Here is a 19534-nt window from a genome sequence, read left to right as displayed (position 1 = left end):
GTGCTTCCCTGCTCCATTTCCACGATAGAGAATAGGGGGGGGAAGGTATAATAAATTTTGCCTAGTGACTTGCAGTACTTTCCAAATCAAGGCCAGTTTGGAAATAAGTTTAAATTGGGAGGTTTCTCTCCTTCTCTACCTACTTATCATCCCCCTTCTTCTTTCCCCTCCTTAAGCTTCTTTTTCTGGTGCTGCCAGAGGTGATTTTATTTTCACAAGAAACCATTTTTTAATCTGTCATTGTATTTGATACTAAATACTATTAGTAGTTAAATATTATTAGGAGTATTGTTATATATGAATGAGTATAATAGTACTCAAATAATATCCACATTAAATATGATGGCCTGTAGAAAAGGCCAGTGAAACATAGTTACCTGATAAAATGAATAGTCTTATATATTCAATACTAATGTTTTTTTAAAACTTCCCCCTCATATTATGCTAAGTGAAATAAATTAGACAAAGACAAATACCAAGTGATGTCACTTATATATGGAATCTACAAAACAAAACAAATAACAGTAAAAAGGAAATAGACTCATAAATACAGAGAACATATAGGTTGTTTATAGAGGGGAGGTAAGTGGACAGATAGATGAAAAAGGGGAAGGAGATTAAGAGGTACAAACTTCCCGTTATAAAATAAATGTCACAGGTTGAAAAGTATAGGATAGGGAACATAATCAGTAATATTATAATAATTTTATGATGGTGACAGAGTAATTACACTTCCATAGTGAGCATTTTGTAATGTATATAATTATCAAGTCACTGTATTGTACACCTGAAACTAATATGTTAACTATACTTCAATTAAATTTTTTTATTAAAATTTTTCTTAAAAAATGAAAAAAAAATTCCTCCTCCAAAAAAAGTACCCAACTTAAAACAATAAAAAGGATTTTTTTATTATTAGTTTTATGGCAGAATATTTTTGCTGATTAAAAAAATTTTTATTTCAATTTCATCTGATAAATCATGTGCTTTAAAAAAATAAAGGTAATGTGTTTTAAAATATCTTCTCCACAGCACCTGGAAAAGTAGCAGACAAAGTTATAATTGAAAACACTAGAGATTCAACCTTCGTCTTTATGGAAGGTTCTGAGGATGCTTATGTTGGATATATGACAATAAGGGTAAGGAATTTAAGATTTAGAGTATGTATGTTGAAATCGTTTAAGGCAGTGGTTGTCTGTTTCAAGCAGAATTTCTCCTTTTCAGTTTAACCCTGATGACAAATCTGCTCAACACCATAATGCACACCACTGCTTAGAGATTACAGTAAATTGTAGCCCTATTATTGATCACTGTATCATCCGAAGTACATGTACAGGTTAGTGTTTCCATTATGTTTTATTATGAAATGAGTTATTGGGGTGCCAGGGTGGCTCAGTCAGTTGAGTGTCCCAACTCTTGATTTCGGCTCAAGTCATGATCCCAGGGCTGTGGAATCCAGCATTGGGCTCTTCACTGAGCATAGAGCCTGCCTTGGATATATATTCTCTCTCCCTCTCTCTCTCTCTCTCTCCCCCCTCCCTCCCTCCCTTTTCCCCTCTCCCCTGCTCTTGCTCTATCTCTCTCCCTCTCTCTCTTAAAAAAAAAGTCATTGTATTGTTGTCCAGTAGATTTTTAAATAAATTTTTCTTCTTACAGTTGGCTCAGCAGTATGTGTTAGTGGTCAAGGAGCATGTCCCACTATCAAGCACTGTAACATCAGTGACTGTGAAAATGTTGGACTTTATATAACAGATCATGCACAGGTATCTTTTAATTTTGTGGGGTTTTTTTTCTTTTTTAAATTTTTTTTAAAGTTCTGCTAATGTCTATTTCTGATTAATTGTTGCAGGGAATATATGAGGATAATGAAATTTCCAATAATGCTTTAGCTGGGATTTGGGTTAAAAATCATGGAAACCCAATTATTAGACGGAATCATATCCATCATGGACGTGATGTTGGTGTGTTCACATTTGATCATGGCATGGTAAGAACATTTATTCTTAATAAAAAAAACCTGACTTCTTATCAGTTAAGCTATTTTTTTTAAGATTTTTATTTTAGGGACACCTGTGGGGGCTCAGTCGGTTGAGTGTCTTGACTCTTGAGTTCAGTGAAAGTCATGATCTTATAAGTCATGGGATCGAGCCCCACATCAGGCTCTATACTGACAGCATGGAGCCTGCTTGAGATTCTCTTCCTCTGTCTCTGCTCCTCCCTTGCTTGTACACACACACACACACACACACACACACACACACACACACACATTCTCTCTCTCAAAATTTTAAAAAGAAATTTCAGCATCATATTTTAAAATCAATGTGCAGTAATCTGTAAATTCATGAATCTAATACTATGTGCATGTAGAGAAGATGGTGTCCTTAGGGAATTGATGAATCTTTGAGGGGAGTAAGATCTAATATAGTAGTTCTCAAATGTAAGTGTGCATAAAAATCACCCAGATATAATAAATAATATAAATGGGGATTAGGATATGCATTTTTAATAAGCACTATAAGTGAGTTGAATGCAGGTTGTTTTTAGACTACACTTGGAGAATTAATGGTTTCATCATTCCATTTTAGTGCTTTAAAATTTTTTTTAACTGGCAGAATTTTAATAAGAGATACAGTGATAATAAAATATCAGTTCTAAAACTGATGCAGCAGTTAATTAGTGTCTTGATGGATATTATATTTTAAATACTATTATGTCATTTTACACAGATTTTTAGAGGCACAACTTTTTGAGCTCTCTTAGACCACTATTTTAAAATAATGGTCTTTGGTGTCTATTCAGGTATGCTTTTCATTTAATGTCTAATTTTCATTGAGGCAATTTTTAAGTCCTAGTACAACATTGGCAACATTTATTGTTAAGGAGTCTGAGATGGGAGAAGAGGTGATGATATGGTGGGCAAATCGGGTTATAGCGAAGTTGTATTGCTGTTGTATAGCATGAATCAAGCAACAGAGGAATGTTGGATTCATATATACAAATCATCAATTAGTGAAGGAAATTTTTTATTTTTATTGTTTGTTCCAAAGCCCTAATGTAGAACTGTTTTAAAACTGATCTAGACCAGGAGGGAGCACTCTTTTATGAAATTCTGATTAGATTTAAATGGTTTCAGACCATCCAGTGCATCATATTCCTGGGGTAACTGTAACCTGAGAAGAATAGTTCACTTAAAATGTAGGCTATAACTTGGGCCTTTAAATAAGAAAGCAGAGTGGGGGAAATAAAATAAATAAATAAACAAGCAAACAAATAATAAAGAGTGGAGATGACCACTTGCCCCTCTCCAGCTGGAATAAAGAAATTGACATTTCACTGTAAATTGTACCTCTGTTTTCCAAAGAATAGGGAAATAGGAAGCATGGGAACTGGGGAGTCTGGGCAAAGGTATGGAGGATATCAAAACATAAGAATCTTGAAAATCTCCCCTTCTCCCCTGGCCTATATTGCCTATAGTTCCTAAATGGAACTCTCGTTTTGTAATGGCACCACTATGCTAGCTAGTATTTCTCTGCTCGCGTTGCCTTTACACTTTGCCCCAGAGTTAACGTACAATTCTAGTATCACGTTTTTGCATTCCTCTGGTCTCATTGACAAGGGAGATTTGAGGTGCCAAGATAATTTTAATCTGAGTAAACTTCCTCATTTTTAAAAGACCTGTGGTGATGGTCACTTAACTAAAGTTCATCATAATAATTTAGTCCTCATTGTACACCTGTATTTGGGCTTACAAATTTTTTAACTTATTTTTAAACAATTCTAGGCGATGCTACAGATAGATACTTTCATTAAGGATTGATGAAGAGATTTGTAACGTATTACACATTTGTAAGGGAAGGATGGCAATTAAAGCATAACATCTTTTGGTAGGATGTTCTTCCATTTCAAGTATTCTTTTGGCTTGTCTTCTTCATCGTCTTTGTGTTGACAGCCCATGATCGGTAGGATAACATCACTGTGAATAATCTTTCTAAAATTTGACTTTGTTATCTATAGAACTTCAAAGAACATTAGAATAAACATTTAAAACTAGTTTCTATTCTGTCCACTTTCTTTAAATAGACATGTATTCTCTGAATTTTTTTCCTTTACTTGCCTGCTGACATACTTAGACTTTAAATTCCTATACTCATAAGAATTAATCATAAAAGATTTTGTACTCTTTTTATTTTAGAGAGTTGTTTTTGTAAAGATACTACATGCACTAGTATAAAGGACACCTCTAGGATTAAGTATGAACTCGTACAAAAAATGAGGGAATGAACACCTTTTATTTCAACCTGTCACCATTCCGTCATTTATATTCTTATTTTTCTCTCATAAAGATTTGTAACATTTGCATTCCTATAGTTATTGGTGTGTATTTATTCTATATTTGTTTACCTTTAGTCCTTTTATAACAGTTTGTCCATTGCTTAATTTTTTTGATTCATCCTTTGTATGGCTGGACTTTGTCATTTAGCCATTTATTATTTGTTTTTTGGGTTTTTTTTTAAGTTTATTTATTTATTTTTGAGAGAGAGAGACAGACACAGAATCCCAAGCAGGCTCCACACTGCCAGTGCAGAGCCCAGTGCCGGGCTTGAACTCACAAATTGTGAGATCACTACCTGAGCCAAATCAAGAGTCAGATGCTTAACCAGCTGAGCCACCCGCCACCCCTTTTATTTATTTTTAAAAGAGGGGTTTACAAGTATTGTAGCCTGAATTCTTACCACTTGAGAACACCTACCCCATTACCTTTTAACTTGGCTAAATATACACAGTTTTGAGTGCACTTTTTTCCCCTCTGAATTTTATAGTCAGTTTTATATTTCTAGCATCCAGTGTAGCTGGCAAGTCTGAGATCATTCTGGGGTTTTTTTGTTGTTGTTGTTGTTTTCTTTTTCTACTTCAGTATCCTTATGTAGGTTTTTGTTGATGTTGTGTTTTACTGGGTTTTTTTTTTTTTATTCCATGTGTTCCTTTGTTTAGAAACTTGGCTCTCTGTGTCCCTTACTATGTTTCTATAGTTCTTTTTTTCCTGTTTTGTTTCCAGTAGGGTTTTTAGCTCTAATTTTTAATGCATTTTGTTTTATGGAATTTTTCTAACGTACATAAAAGTAGAACAGTATAGTGAATGAATCTCCACATACCCGCTTTCCACTTCAACAGCTATCTCAATTCATGGCCAATTTTGTACTTAATCACTGTACTTAATCACTTTAAGTACAATTCATCTGTACTTAATCACTTTACTCTCTACTCTCTAGATTATTTTGAAGCAAATCTTGGACATCATCATATCATCTGTATACATTTCAGCATGTATCTTCAAAAAATGAGGATTCTTTATTTTTCTTTCTTTCATATAACCACAGTACCAGTCTCATTCTTAAAAACAATTTTTCTGTCATTGTTCACAGTTCCCCAATTATCTTTTTTTAATATTAAATCCATTCCAGAGTATTGTTTTGTATAAAATGTAATTAGAATACCACAGCAATACCAAACTGCTATAAAATTTTTTGAGACATTTATTCTTAATTTATGAATTTGACACATGACAGATGACAGAAATTTTGAAATTGCCCTCTCTCATTTTCCTTTACTTTGGATAATCTCCCTTAGATAGGAAGCATAATTTCATGCTTAGTGTGTTTCTTACTCACATTTACTTGTTGTGCCTGGGATATTTCTATGAAAATGATACGGAAATATCTCTTTCTTATGTTCCGTTCATGCCATTAGATCTCATCACTGTAGTATTGGCTAGGCTCATTGGAACCTTCAGCTATTTGGGGAAAACTACCTTGCTAAAGGTAGAAGATAGCATTTGTTAGGTTTCAGCACCTACTCTTCCTTATCCAGATTTTGCAGTATTTGGCAAGTGTTCTGTAAATAGTAGTTTGCATTGCAGACATTTATTTCAATGAAGATAGCATGCTTTTTTCCCTCTATTTTTCATTCTTGTTTTCTTTGAAGAGTTTTAAGAGAAATTCTTGAATGCCTTTTACTTTGTCATATTTAATAAAGACTGTTGTTGGGGCGCCTGGGTGGTGCAGTCGGTTAAGCGTCCGACTTCAGCCAGGTCACGATCTCCCGGTCCGTGAGTTCGAGCCCCGCGTCCGGCTCTGGGCTGATGGCTCAGAGCCTGGAGCTTGTTTCCGATTCTGTGTCTCCCTCTCTCTCTGCCCCTCCCCCGTTCATGCTCTGTCTCTCTCTGTCCCAAAAATAAATAAACGTTGAAAAAAAAAAAAATTTAAAAAAAAAAAAAAAAAGACTGTTGTATTTCCAAAAAATTTTAAATGAACAAGTCCTTCACCTTTTATTTTTATATCAGTGTTAAGTTTTTAACTTTATAAAAGTTAATTTTCAAAAATTTATATTAATGTGTATGTCAAGGATTTAGAAACACTTGTGGTATCAAGTTAACAAGCCCTTATTTTATATATGGAAGAAGCTTGGGGTCCCTGGGCGGCTCAAGTCAGCTAAGCGTCCAGCTCTTAATTTCAGCTTGGGTCATGATCTCATGGTTCACATGTTCAAGCCTCGCATTGGGCTCTGCATTGACAGCATGGAGCCTGCTTGGAATTCTCTCTTCTCTCTCTGCCCCTTCCCCCCTTTGTGTTGTCTCTCTCAAAATAAATAAACTTAAAAATGTATATATGGAAGAAGCTCTTAGCAATCTGTTATCTTTGAAATGATTTTTTGGGATTTTCCAACAAAACACCCTTGCTTTTGGAGTTTTGTACATATATGTTGGAGTTTTTGTGGTTTGCATCTTACAAGGCAAAGTAGAATTCTGTCTATATCCAACTTAATATTTCTGTATTATTAGGCTATTTTACACTAAAGGCATCTCTTAAAACATGCATTCCATTAAAATGTATTTTAAAGCAGAATTATGTTAACTGAACCCTTTAAGCCCATAAGAGATAGATTTCTTTGTAAAATTATTAAACTATAAGTCAGTCAATCATTGTTCTGTAATGAATGTAATAAAATGACAGTTGTAGCAATAGAGAGGCTTCTGGTTTTCAAAGCATGTAGTGGGGGGGCGGCTCCTGGAGCATGTGACTCTTGAGTGTAGGGTCATGAGTTCAAGCCCCACATTAGGAGTAGAATTTACTTAAAAAAAAAAAAAGTATGAAAGAAAGTAATGTTTTTTGCTGCTTTCTGTTCTTGAAAGTTATCCTCAAACAAAAAATACGGGTTACAAACACCGTCTTTGATAAAACCTAGGAGACATTTTAACCTTTAAATTGCAATGTTGTAAATGACTGCATGCCTATGACCAGGGCAGCCAGTCCAGTTTAGAGCAGATTATAAAACCTTATGTTCAGGAAGATAAATTGATAAATCTGATGTGAATATAAATATATTCAAGTGTTTAAAGAACTGATCACAGGTTTAGGATAGAATTATCACTAGAGACCTAAGCAAAGGAGAACAAGATAATTACTAACTTCAATAAAAAGTTGTATGGCAAAGAATACGTAGTTGTACTTTATGGCTCAGCTCTGAGTAGCACAGTAATCTTAACCAAAATTGTGATATAACTACATTGGAATGATACAGTGTGAATGTGTGTGATGGGAGATAGAAATAGAAAGAGCTAAATTGTTACCTTCTATAATAGGAAGTCAGTGGATAATCCCTAAAACTGCAAGCTGAAGATACAATACAAGTTGTTTTTTTGGTTTTTTTTTTTAATGTTTATTTTGAGAGAGCGAGCACAAGTGGAAGGGGGCAGAGAGAAAGGGAGAGACAGAATCCCAAACATCTGTGCTGGTGGCGCGAAGCCTGCTTAGGATTCTGTCTCTCCCTCTCTCTCTCTGCCCCTCCCCTGCTTGTGTGCCCGCTCGCTTGCTCACTCTCTCTCTCTCAATATAAATAAACTTTAAAAAAATAGATAGATAAAAAGAAACAGCTAACGAATGGAAACGGGGGCCATTAGATCAGGGAAAATGAGGAGAGGAGGCTGCTGTTTGCCTTAATAAACTTGTGGATCTAGTTGACTATCTTAGGGGTGCCTGGGTGGCTTAGTGGGTTAAGTGTCCAACTCTTGGTTTCAGCTCAGGTCATGATCTCACAGTTTGTGAGTTCAGGCCCTACATCAGGCTCTGTGCTGATGGTGTGGAGCCTGCTTGGAATTCTCTCTCTCTCTCTCCCTCTCCTTTCTGTCCCTCTCCAACTCGTATGTGCTCGCACTCTCTCAAAGTAAAAAAATAAACTTAACAAAATAACAACAACAAATAAATTGCTTTAGTTGACTATCTTAACTATACAGAATCAAAACCTAAAGAAAACAGAAAGAACATCCCTGCATTTGAATCATGTTTAGTCAATACGTAGCAAAATATACTTGCAGTACTGTATGTTTAGTATAGTCAGTAGATGACAGTGGGCTGTTACTGAAATCTTTATGGAAGCCCAATAAGCAGCACATTTCCTTGCCACATTCTGAACAAATTAAGAAATAAAGCCATGAGGTAGCAGGAGGGGGCTGAAATAGCATTTTATTAACCCTTAAAGAGCTAAGTTGGAGAATACAACCTAGAACAAGAACTACATGGATCTGGTTGTAATTGCACCCCAAAATTAAATAGACTTACCCACTTAGTCCTAAGATTTGTTTGTGGAATAGTAGCAGAAGGCATGCTCCCTCAGGGCAGCTCACTTCTGTGAGGAAAAGAGTGAAGCTGAATGAGCATACCCAGTTTATTCTTCCCCAAGTTTACCAATCAGAGAAGTCATTCAACTCCCAGCAGAAAGAAACTAGGAGCCTAATTGAACTCCTTTCTCAATAATGAAAACATCAGAAATGTGGATTCATTCCAACCTAACATTAAGTCCATTTGGTCTGAACTCTTTAAATTTCTTGGTTTTTTCTTTGATGCTCAGTTTTGCCATAATAGTCTGTATATATATCCATTATACATCCATTTTTATTTGGTGTAAAATCAAAGAAGATTTTCATATTTAAAGAAGTTATTTTTCAAAGTTACAGATAATTTGTACTTGTAGAAAATGAATCCAGAAACTACTTCTGAATGTTATTCTCAGAGGTGTGTCTTCTTAAAGAGTTAAATATATAGTAAACTATTCAGATTTACATCCTGTTTTTAGCCTCTACTAGATTTTGCAAAAAGTTAATTAGTTCTTACTTGAGTGTTTAGTGTGTGTGAAGTCCTGTATAGCTGCACCAGAAATTAGTATATTCATTTCTATATAGGAGCTTATGATCAGTTAGAAATGGATATGACCAATATGGAAGTAGTACAAAGAAGTACTTAGAGGTAGCATAAGAAAGTACTTAGTATTAAAGAGAATTTAAAGAATGGAGAACACCTTCAGTTTTTGAAGGGAGATAGACCAGGAGGTAAAGTGCCATCTTAGGAATGTCTTATTTTTTTCTCTTAATTATTTACTCTTGATTGGATCTTAGAATTTAGGATATCAGTATTACAGTAACTTTGACTCTCATTACAAGTAAGTGAAGCATGTCCAAAAAATAAAAAAAAAAAAAAAATAAGCATGTCTGTTACAGAAGATTTAAGAAATTAAGAGAAGTGTAAAGGATACAAAAAGTCATCCATAATACTTCTCAGATAATCATGCCCTCATATTTTTGTTTTATTCTTCAAGTTTTTCTTGAAATAAAATTGAGATCATATTTAATGTATACTATCTTAGATAGCATGTAGAGCATAAACATCAGTCTTCAGAAGGGTTTTATTGTCTCTGATTATGTCCTTAAGTCAACTTTTTAGAATTTGATTTCTTGGGGCATTTTTAACAAGGATTTATTTTATTTAATACGTAATAAGTCTTTGTTAAAGGATCTATATATTTATTGGGTAATGGTGTTTATTTGCATTTATTGAATAAATCTTTCCCTATTTTTCTTTCCTGGTTTTGAGTATACTCAGACTAATTAGAGAATTTGTAGTTCTGTTTTACTAAAATACTTAAATCTCTTCGTTTATCATTTGAAATTTAGTGTATATCTGTTTTATTCTTACTCAGCATTTCTGATACTTAATTTAGAGGTATACATTAAAAAGGTCAATTTTTTTAATGTCATTTCTTTTTGGAAGGTAGACTTACCTACAGTTTAATTTCTGTGTTTTTCAGGGTTACTTTGAAAGTTGCAACATACACAGAAACAGAATAGCAGGCTTTGAAGTAAAAGCCTATGCTAACCCCACGGTGGTTCGATGTGAAATTCATCATGGGCAGACTGGAGGAATATATGTGCATGAGAAAGGAAGAGGACAATTCATAGAGAATAAAATCTATGCAAACAACTTTGCAGGTGTATGGATTACCTCAAATAGTGACCCAACAATAAGGTATTTATATGTAATTATGGATGGAAATTACTTTATCACATTGTTTTGTGTTGTAAGAAAAGTCAGGATACTTAGCTTTAACTCTCAGTGTTTTTCCTAGACACCTGACTGCTGTAAAATAGATTTTCCTAGTAAATGTCTATGCATCTGAATGAGCATAACAATTGCTTTTATTTTAGGGTGTTAGTTTTTTAGTGATCTAAACCATGCATTAATAATATTTTATGAACAATTGCAAATGCTGAGATTTTTATTTTAAATTTATCAAACTGCATTATAAATGGGTACGTAGAGCCATGAACTTTCTCTTGGAACCTGAATGATCTTGTCTTCTCTTTTTGTCTGAGAGCAGGTAGCATAAATCAGGAAAGTAGCTATCTCAAAGATTCTTGGACAGAGAGTCCAAGAATAACAAAAAGTCAAAACTTTCCTTTAATAGTTCCTACCACTCCCTCTGGCCACAGTAAGGAAACAAACAGATACATTCTGAAAGGCATTGACTAAGACTGTAAAACAGAACTATTATAATTTGATCAATGATAATTTATTTTTAATTGCCAAGTTTTATTTTCCACTGGCTTTACGAAAGTAGATTATGGGATTTCCATCTTGTTAATATTCAGCAAATGTTTCCAGATCAGCTAAAAAACAGTTCTTCTCATTGTGTTAGCTATTTTGAGGGGGGATTTTTAAGAATGTTATTTTGGGGGTGCCTGGGTGGCTTGGTCAGTTAATAAGCGTCCAACTTTTGATTTTGTCTCAGGTCATGATCTCAGGGTTCATGGGATCAAACCCCACATCAGCTCTGCGCTGACAGGGCAGAGCCTGCTTGGGATTCTCTCCCTACCCCCCCCCCCTTTCTCTCCCACCTCCCCCCCCCAGCCCCTGCTCGTGTGTACCCATGCTCTCTCAAAATAAATATTTTGGGGAAAAAAAGAATGTTATTTTGTCTCAAATACCAGGAGGCTCTTGTAAGCTTTAGGTCTTAGAAAGAACTGCAAGGGAATTTAGAAATCATCTAATCTGAGTCCCTCATTTTACAGATTAGGAAACTGAGGCCCTTAGAAGATAAATAATTTTTTAAGGTCACATGATTATGAGTGGCCTTAACAATTTATTGTGTAAAACAAGTAAGCTTGTAGATGTTTGAATAGATGTTTATTTTTTATTATTTATTAATTATAGGGGAAATTCTATATTTAATGGAAATCAAGGGGGAGTTTACATCTTTGGTGATGGACGAGGCCTTATTGAAGGAAATGACATTTATGGTAAGCATGTGGTTTTGCTGTATACAGTCTTGGAGCTTGGCCTTTCTTCTTGACATTAACACAGTGGACCACTTTGAAACCATCCAAATAGGATAATTGATCCAGTTTCTTTAAACTCTCAATAAAGATTATTTCTGATATCTATTTACTTAATAGTCATTATTCACTTAACATTTACCGAGTACCCATTGTGTACCAATCACTATGCCAGATTATCAGTGATGAAAATATAAATATGACCTTAGTCTCAGAAGTATCTACAGTTTCCTTAGATTCACTTCATTAACTTTGGTACTAACTATAAAAGGAAAATACTCCTCATTAAAACTTTTTGAGATATTAATTCAGCACACCATTATTAGGTGTCTGTATGCCAGACACTGATATGTTCCTGGGCTTTGTCTTTTGCTAATACGTAACATAAAGCTTACTTAGTTTCAGGCATTATTCTGAACACCTTACCTGAATTAAGTCATATAATATTCACATCAACCCTGTGAAGTAGACACTATTAAATATCCCCACTTACTGACCAGGAAACAAAGGTACGATGAGGTTAAGTATCTTACAGTCACACAGGAAGGTAGAAATCCTGGGATTCAAAATTTGGCAGCCTGACTTCTGAGTGTCTACTCTTAACCATTATACCCATACTGCCTACAGTTTTTCTTTTTATACTCCTGGTTCCCTTAGTTTTTTTTAATGTTCATGGACCACAAATATCTTTCTGAATATGACATATTCACAGACTAATGCTTTTCCTAAAATTGTAAAAATGTTTAACTACTTTGTAATGCAAAACTCTTACTGTGTTGCACTAGGCTCCTTATGTTGACATTGTAACTTTTATTTTTAAATAGGCAATGCACTAGCAGGAATTCAGATTAGGACAAATAGTTGTCCAATTGTTCGACATAACAAAATTCATGATGGCCAGCATGGTGGGATTTATGTGGTAAGTTAATGAATATAGTTCTAGAATGCCATGCATTAAAACCAAGAGAGAAGAGGTAGGCCACATTCAACTTGTAGAGTATGAATTTATGACTCTCTTTAATATTTATACAATAAGATTCTTGTTCTTTCTGCCGGTATATATGAATAACTTACTTTTATAGTGTGGGTAGTGTTCTGTAAAATTCAGTCAACTGACTGAATTTAGGCATAGAAGTATCTTCTTACTAATTTTTTAAAGTTTTATCTATTTAAGAAATCTCTGCCCCCCAGCGTGAGGTTCATGACCCTAAAAAAATCAAGAGTCGCACGCTCTTCTGAGCGAGCCAGTCAGGTGCCCCTAGACTTGAATCTTTTTGAATATTTTTTGAAAACATTTTCTCATTTGAATTTATGTTGAAACATAATTGAGCATCTTACAAAATTGTAAAAACATCTATTAGTCCTATGTCTTCTGTTACCATGGTGTCTGAAACTGTTACAACCGATTCAAGTGAGAAAATGCAGGAAGTTTTAGAAAGGTCCTTGTGTAATGCTAGGTGTGACTCTAATTTTTATTTTCAGTTCTAGAAATATCCATATCTTAAATCTTCTCAAAAATTTTAGTAACCTAAGACCTTTTTTTGAATTATTTCATCAGTAATAAATTTGAAATAACTATTAACTTACTAAATGAAAGATAAGTTTTTTTGCTGAAGAAAATTGAATGCTACTACTCTTTCTATAATAGATTTAAAAGTACAAAGCCGCATAACAGTATATAAACTTCTGGAGCTTAAATTCGTGTAGAGACTACATAAAAACAATGTAATCATTACCTCTTTAACCAGATTAAAAAATAAAAATTGAGATTTTTTTATGATAACTGTTTTTAAAGGGGGAATATAAACTATTTCTAGAAGATATATATGTATATATATATTGTAATGTTTCTAAAAGATATGTATTGTAATTTATTGTAATAAATCTCATTTAGCATGAGAAAGGACAAGGAGTAATAGAAGAGAATGAAGTTTATAGTAATACTCTGGCTGGGGTCTGGGTGACAACTGGCAGCACTCCAGTACTGAGAAGAAACAGGATACATAGTGGGAAGCAGGTAAAATTATTTTGGACTCTTATTTGGGAAACACATTGTTTGGTAAACACTTTCTTGTCATTTGAAAAATAATTTTTTTTAATTTTAGGTTGGCGTTTATTTTTATGACAATGGACATGGAGTGCTAGAGGACAATGATATCTATAATCATATGTATTCAGGGGTTCAGATAAGGTAAACGTTTTCACATTTTGCTTTCGGGAAAAAATTGGGTGGGAGTATGTGGGGCATGTAGAACTTTCCTTGTTATTTAATGCTCAATCTTTATTCCTCCATATATATATATTCACTCTCTTATCACATGCTCAGCTTTGTCAGAATATAACTTCTCTTGAACGACCTGAAGATGGTAGCCAGTGGCACATATGCCTGCCATAAGTGCACATTTCCTCTGTTCTCCAGTGTAATGGTTGTAGTTGCCAGTGTACTCCATCATACTTGGAAAAGTGGAAGGCTGTATAAAAACACTTATGAGCTATACCTGGCATGTTGTAGGCACTCGGTAGATGGGAGCTTCTTTTTTTACACTATTTCTGTAAAATTAATAGTTTTTTAAATCCCTCTTTCCTGTATTTTAACAGTTTTAAAAACTGTAATAGTACTTAAATTCAGCCCTTCATTTTATATATGAGGGGAGCATGCAGTAATGCTCGTTTAATCTAACTTCCCTCAGTTTAGTTTGTATATTATTAGGAGACTGTATAGTAGTAATATAATCTATAACTAAGTGTATTCTATAGTAAATAGAATTAAGCAAAATTAAATCAGTGTCTTTACCAATAAATTTTCTCAGAGCACTTTGGAAGGATGCCATTGTTATATTTATTCTTACTGTGATTAATATGAATTTTTCCACTGTTACCTCACATAACATGGATAAGAGAGTAAAGGCAATTTATTTTTTAACGTTTTTATTTATTTTTGAGACACACACACGCACACACACAATGTGAGTGGAGGAGGGGCAGAAAGAGGGGGACACACAGAATCCGAAGGAGGCTCCAGGCTCCAAGCTATCAGCACAGAGCCCAACACAAGGCTCCAACTCATGAACCACAAGATCAAGACCTGAGCCGAAGTCGAATGCTTTAACTGACTGAGCCACCCTGGTACCCTGGGAGTAGAAGCAATTTAAATGGCATTATTTTCTATTGTATCCATAGGACTGGAAGCAACCCCAAAATTAGACGTAACAAAATTTGGGGAGGACAGAATGGTGGAATTCTTGTTTATAATTCTGGTACGTTTAATCTTTCATCTTTTTCTCAATGCTAATTGCCTTTAAAATATACTTTCCAAATAACATAACCTACATTTTTACACTTGTAGGTCTAGGCTGTATAGAAGACAATGAAATATTTGACAATGCAATGGCTGGAGTCTGGATTAAGACAGATAGTAATCCTACACTAAGAAGAAATAAAATCCATGATGGAAGAGATGGTGGCATCTGTATATTTAATGGGGGTCGAGGTATCGTTGTTAATTTTGCATTAGTAAAAAATCAAGTTTTTCATTATTCTTCTTCCATATCTTTAATGATTAGTGACATTACCAATTAATATGTTATAAATGAGTGAATCTCAAGTTTATTTATCAGGTCTTGAGATGGTTTAGGAGATTAGTGCCTAGAGGTAAAGGAGACAAATGTTAACATAATTTTTCTTTTTTCTTTTGTAGCCATCTTGACTATGCCAGTTGTTAGGCTTTTTTAAGGTAGAATTTGTTTACATCCTCTCTCTGGACTTAATATTTAGAATAGTTATAGGATTATAATAAACCTCAAAGTCCAGTTACATAACTAGATGAGAAATTAATTGGGTCTGTAAATATATGAAAATGTCTGTAGTAAAGAAATATTGCTTTGTAACTGTTTACAACTGTATTGGAGAATGGAATTAATGAAGCCCAGCGGGCATGCCTGGTTTTGTATACATAAAGGTCAGCTCAGTTTGCATTGAGGCAAAAGTTCCACAGTCCCTGCCCCTTGCAAATGCATGTTGCTTATAGAGAGAGACTAGGGGAGAATGTCAAATGCAAATTTATCATCATTCCTGAAATGTCAGTAACCCAGCACTGTAAATATCTTATACAGGATAGCTAGTTATTGCTACAACATACCAGTCAACAAAGTTTACTACTACAGCCAAGCAGTGATGATTCCATTAATGACAGACTCTGAAGGAGCTTAGAATTTAGTAATAAAGTAACATATCTGATAGGAGTATTTACAAGATATAACGAGGAAACACAATACAGTGGATGGTTTTATTTGTAAGGTGTTGAGAAAAGGTTCATGGAGTAAAATCACTCTTGAGCTGTGCCTTGAAAAATAAGTATTCACAGGTCAATGGGGTGGGGAGGTCATTCCAAGTGTAGAAAGCATACTTATTTCAGTTTCATTTGTTCTGTACATATTAACTGAATACTCATGTACTAACAACTGTGATACCGATGCTAAAGATACAATGCTAAATAAAAACAGTACTACATCCAGAAAGTTTATAGTCTAATGGCACATTAAAACAAAAGTCTAGAAGAAACAAAGTGGTTTAGTAAGGCAAAGAGGTACTGAAAGGTGAGCCTAGAAAAGAGGCAGAGCCCAAATCTTAAGAGACTTTGTACATGGAATTCAGACTGGATCTTAGCAAAAGCAAACTTACAGATAGGGACTTGAAGCAATTTAAGGTCAAGACTGAAATACCACAGATGGGTCAAATGTCTACAGAAATAAAAACCATGTTTCACGTCTTCAGGGAGCAGAGAAACACTAGTACACAACTAATAATTGTCTATACATAATTATAGGAGTAATATAGCTTAATATTTTAGTGCTGTGTACTTTTACATATAGTAATTCATGTGATCCCCATTATAACCCTATATGGTAGGTGCCATTATTCCCATTTTACAGATAAGGACATGGAGACAAAGAGTAGGTAAGTAATTTACCTATTCAGAGCTAGGAGGAGGTGAAATCAGTGTTTGAAGACCAAGTCTAATAATTCCTCAGCTCACTATCGATCATTATGTTATACTCCCAGAAGAGAGAATAAATTTGATGGAGAGAAACTAAAAATCTTCCAGAGGACGTGACATTAGGAAGAAAGAGGGTAGGACATTCCGGAATGAGGAAATAATACAAACCAAAGCATTAGAGATAAAAACGTATAGCATATTCAAAGCATAGGTAATGTAGGAAGACAGAATAGGTTGGGGAATATTTTGAAAGGCTTTAAATGGCAACTTAATTTTAAACTTTATTCTGAAAATACTTTTTAAGCAGAGAGGTATGTGATAAAGCTGTAGGTAACTGGGAAAAATAACAGCAAGAGACTGGAGTAAAAGAAATCGGTCAAATAATGATTATTATGGTAATGGCCAGAAATAATCAGGGCTTGAATGAAAACACTGAGGGTGCTGCAGAGGTTCCAGAAACATTTAAAAGGAATTAATTTTAATTCAGTATTTTTAGTGAGAAAAACTATGTGCCAGCCACTGGGGATGCAATGGTGAATGAACTGCACATGGTTCCTGCTACCATGGGATTTCCAGTTATTTGTTAGTATGGTTACATGGCAATTTTCAGTTAAGTCTTACATTCCTTTGAATTACTAATAAACTTTACTTTCAGCTGAAAAGTTAGTCCTGTGAATTTTACACAATGCAATAAGAAACTAAAAGAATACTTAAATACCACCAAAACACCTGGTAAAACTTGTGTGCATTAGTCTTAATCTGAGGAAATATTTTATTATAGGTCTCCTTGAGGAAAATGACATTTTCAGGAATGCTCAAGCAGGTGTTCTCATCAGCACTAATAGTCATCCAGTCTTAAGGAAAAACAGAATATTTGATGGATTTGCTGCAGGTTTGTATTTTCTTTTGTTACCTGTAGCTTGTTTTCTATAAAGTGTTTGATTTTTAGTCTATTCTCATTCTCTTTTGCTTAATAACTAAAGGTGTAAATTGTATTACAAAAGTGGCTGAATGCCTATCAATTTACAATCCTTATTAGAGTACCCAATCCAAGTTCTGGATTCTTCTACTCTAAGCCCAACTTTTAAGAAATCTCTCTCAATATCTGGTAGTAATTATGAAACAATTGGGATAGAATGCAGGCTTGTACTACAGACAAATTCAAGCCCTCTGGCCTCACAAAGTATTACGCATATATTTCAACTTTTTGCCAATGAAGATGACAATTATTTTTATCCCAAATAACCATTCAGCTCCTTTTTTCTTCATGTGTATAACTAATGGCTACCTCACCATACTTCTGAGCGTTTATCCTCTTCTTAGTTTGCAAAGAAAGTAGTAAGTTATGAACCATCTGTAGCATTGCTCACTTTGGCAAGGAGAGTGGACTAGTAACAGTGGAAAATAAGTGTTATTCTCAAGGACTCTAACATTTCATCTTATTCTTTAGATATTAAGAGTTAATACACTTGTTAGTTTTTATTTGCTGTAGTGCAGGTTTCTTTTAGGAAACTGTATAATGTGATGATGTATCTACTGTTTGTAAATTTTACTTCAGGTATTGAAATTACAAATCATGCGACTGCAACACTAGAAGGCAATCAGATTTTTAACAACCGGTTTGGAGGCTTATTTTTAGCATCTGGTGTTAATGTGACAATGAAAGGTATGTTGGAGTCTGCTCTGCCTATAAATATAGAAAATACGCCATGAAAAAATAATGGTATCAGAAGCCATTGGTATTTGACTGCTTTGTCAGTCTACCAAGGCCTGTTTTCCTGTTTACCAAGACTGCAACTCACCTATTTTCTAAGTTTCAGGTTGTTCTAAACATTTGGAATCTCTTACACAAGGAAAATCCTTTAAGGTGGTTTACTCAATTGGCTAGCCGCCTTTAAAGATCTTAAAAAGTGACTCTTCTTTAAAATAATTCTATCATCTATTTTTATCTTAAGTCTTCTATATTTTGTCTTTGTCCTCTAGAATTTTACTTATTTTTTTCTTTTATTACAGACAACAAAATAATGAACAATCAAGATGCCATAGAAAAGGCTGTTAGTAGAGGCCAATGTTTATATAAAATATCAAGTTATACCAGCTATCCCATGCATGATTTCTACAGGTATATTTCTAAATTACTTGAGTCTTGCAAAGGGGGAGTTCGTGATTTTTCTTTTTCTGTGTGTGTGTGTGTGTTTTCTTAACTGGCAATACCTAACATTTTTAGATCTTTCTCTTAAGGCAGAGGAAATGGGGTATTTGCCAGTGGAAAGAAAATATAACTGTGAACTTTGTATTTGTCCACATTGTGTTTTGTGGTCAGTCTACTTGAGGATTGTGTGTTGGGGACCATAAATATGAAAATATAATACTGCAGTAACTATTCCTATCACTAGAAAGATGGAACACAATGCTTATATTGTTTAATTGGAGTTTCAAAGTAAAGCTGTCATTAAGTGTTCCATATACCCTAGTCACTGAGTGGTTTTTGACTCCCTTCTCCCCCAAGTTGATTCAATACAGACTTTGATAGGTTAAATTGCAAATCAGTGGCTTTTCTCAGAAGACACAGGAGATTCACTTGTTACATTTAAGTCCTTTTGCAGAATTAATGTGGCATGGGGCCACAAAATGGTTTTGGTCCTCTTTTCTTGTAAACCAAAGGTCATAGGGTGAAATACCATGTTTTGAGGAAATCTCATGTTCAAGAAAAATAATGTAAGCTTTTGCTTTTTAGATGTCACACTTGTAACACCACAGATCGAAATGCCATATGTGTGAACTGCATTAAGAAGTGCCATCAGGGACATGATGTAGAATTTATTAGACATGATAGGTATGTAGCACACTTACTTGCTCTATTACCCACTTAT

The 19534-nt window shown here is 34.4% G+C and overlaps 1 protein-coding gene across 2 annotated transcripts in view; it reads left to right on the top strand.

Annotated features, from left to right (window-relative positions):
* The window catches only part of FBXO11 (F-box protein 11), an 84912-nt gene that overhangs the window by 64009 nt on the left and 1369 nt on the right, over positions 1 to 19534 (top strand). For both annotated transcript variants that reach the window (XM_047851266.1, XM_047851267.1), the window contains exons 8-22: positions 1033 to 1139; positions 1225 to 1336; positions 1657 to 1763; positions 1850 to 1987; positions 10141 to 10358; positions 11544 to 11629; positions 12490 to 12584; positions 13560 to 13682; positions 13771 to 13856; positions 14846 to 14922; positions 15012 to 15155; positions 17443 to 17553; positions 18220 to 18327; positions 18675 to 18783; positions 19399 to 19497. In XM_047851266.1, coding sequence (XP_047707222.1) covers positions 1033 to 1139; positions 1225 to 1336; positions 1657 to 1763; positions 1850 to 1987; positions 10141 to 10358; positions 11544 to 11629; positions 12490 to 12584; positions 13560 to 13682; positions 13771 to 13856; positions 14846 to 14922; positions 15012 to 15155; positions 17443 to 17553; positions 18220 to 18327; positions 18675 to 18783; positions 19399 to 19497 — 1720 coding nt within the window. The remainder of the gene's footprint in view (positions 1 to 1032; positions 1140 to 1224; positions 1337 to 1656; positions 1764 to 1849; positions 1988 to 10140; positions 10359 to 11543; positions 11630 to 12489; positions 12585 to 13559; positions 13683 to 13770; positions 13857 to 14845; positions 14923 to 15011; positions 15156 to 17442; positions 17554 to 18219; positions 18328 to 18674; positions 18784 to 19398; positions 19498 to 19534) is intronic.

The sequence above is a fragment of the Prionailurus viverrinus genome, chromosome A3 (assembly GCF_022837055.1).
Source record: "Prionailurus viverrinus isolate Anna chromosome A3, UM_Priviv_1.0, whole genome shotgun sequence".
Classification (NCBI taxonomy): Eukaryota; Metazoa; Chordata; class Mammalia; order Carnivora; family Felidae; genus Prionailurus; species Prionailurus viverrinus.
The sequence above is the reverse complement of the archived record's forward strand: the minus strand, read 5'-3'. Positions and strand labels throughout refer to the sequence as shown.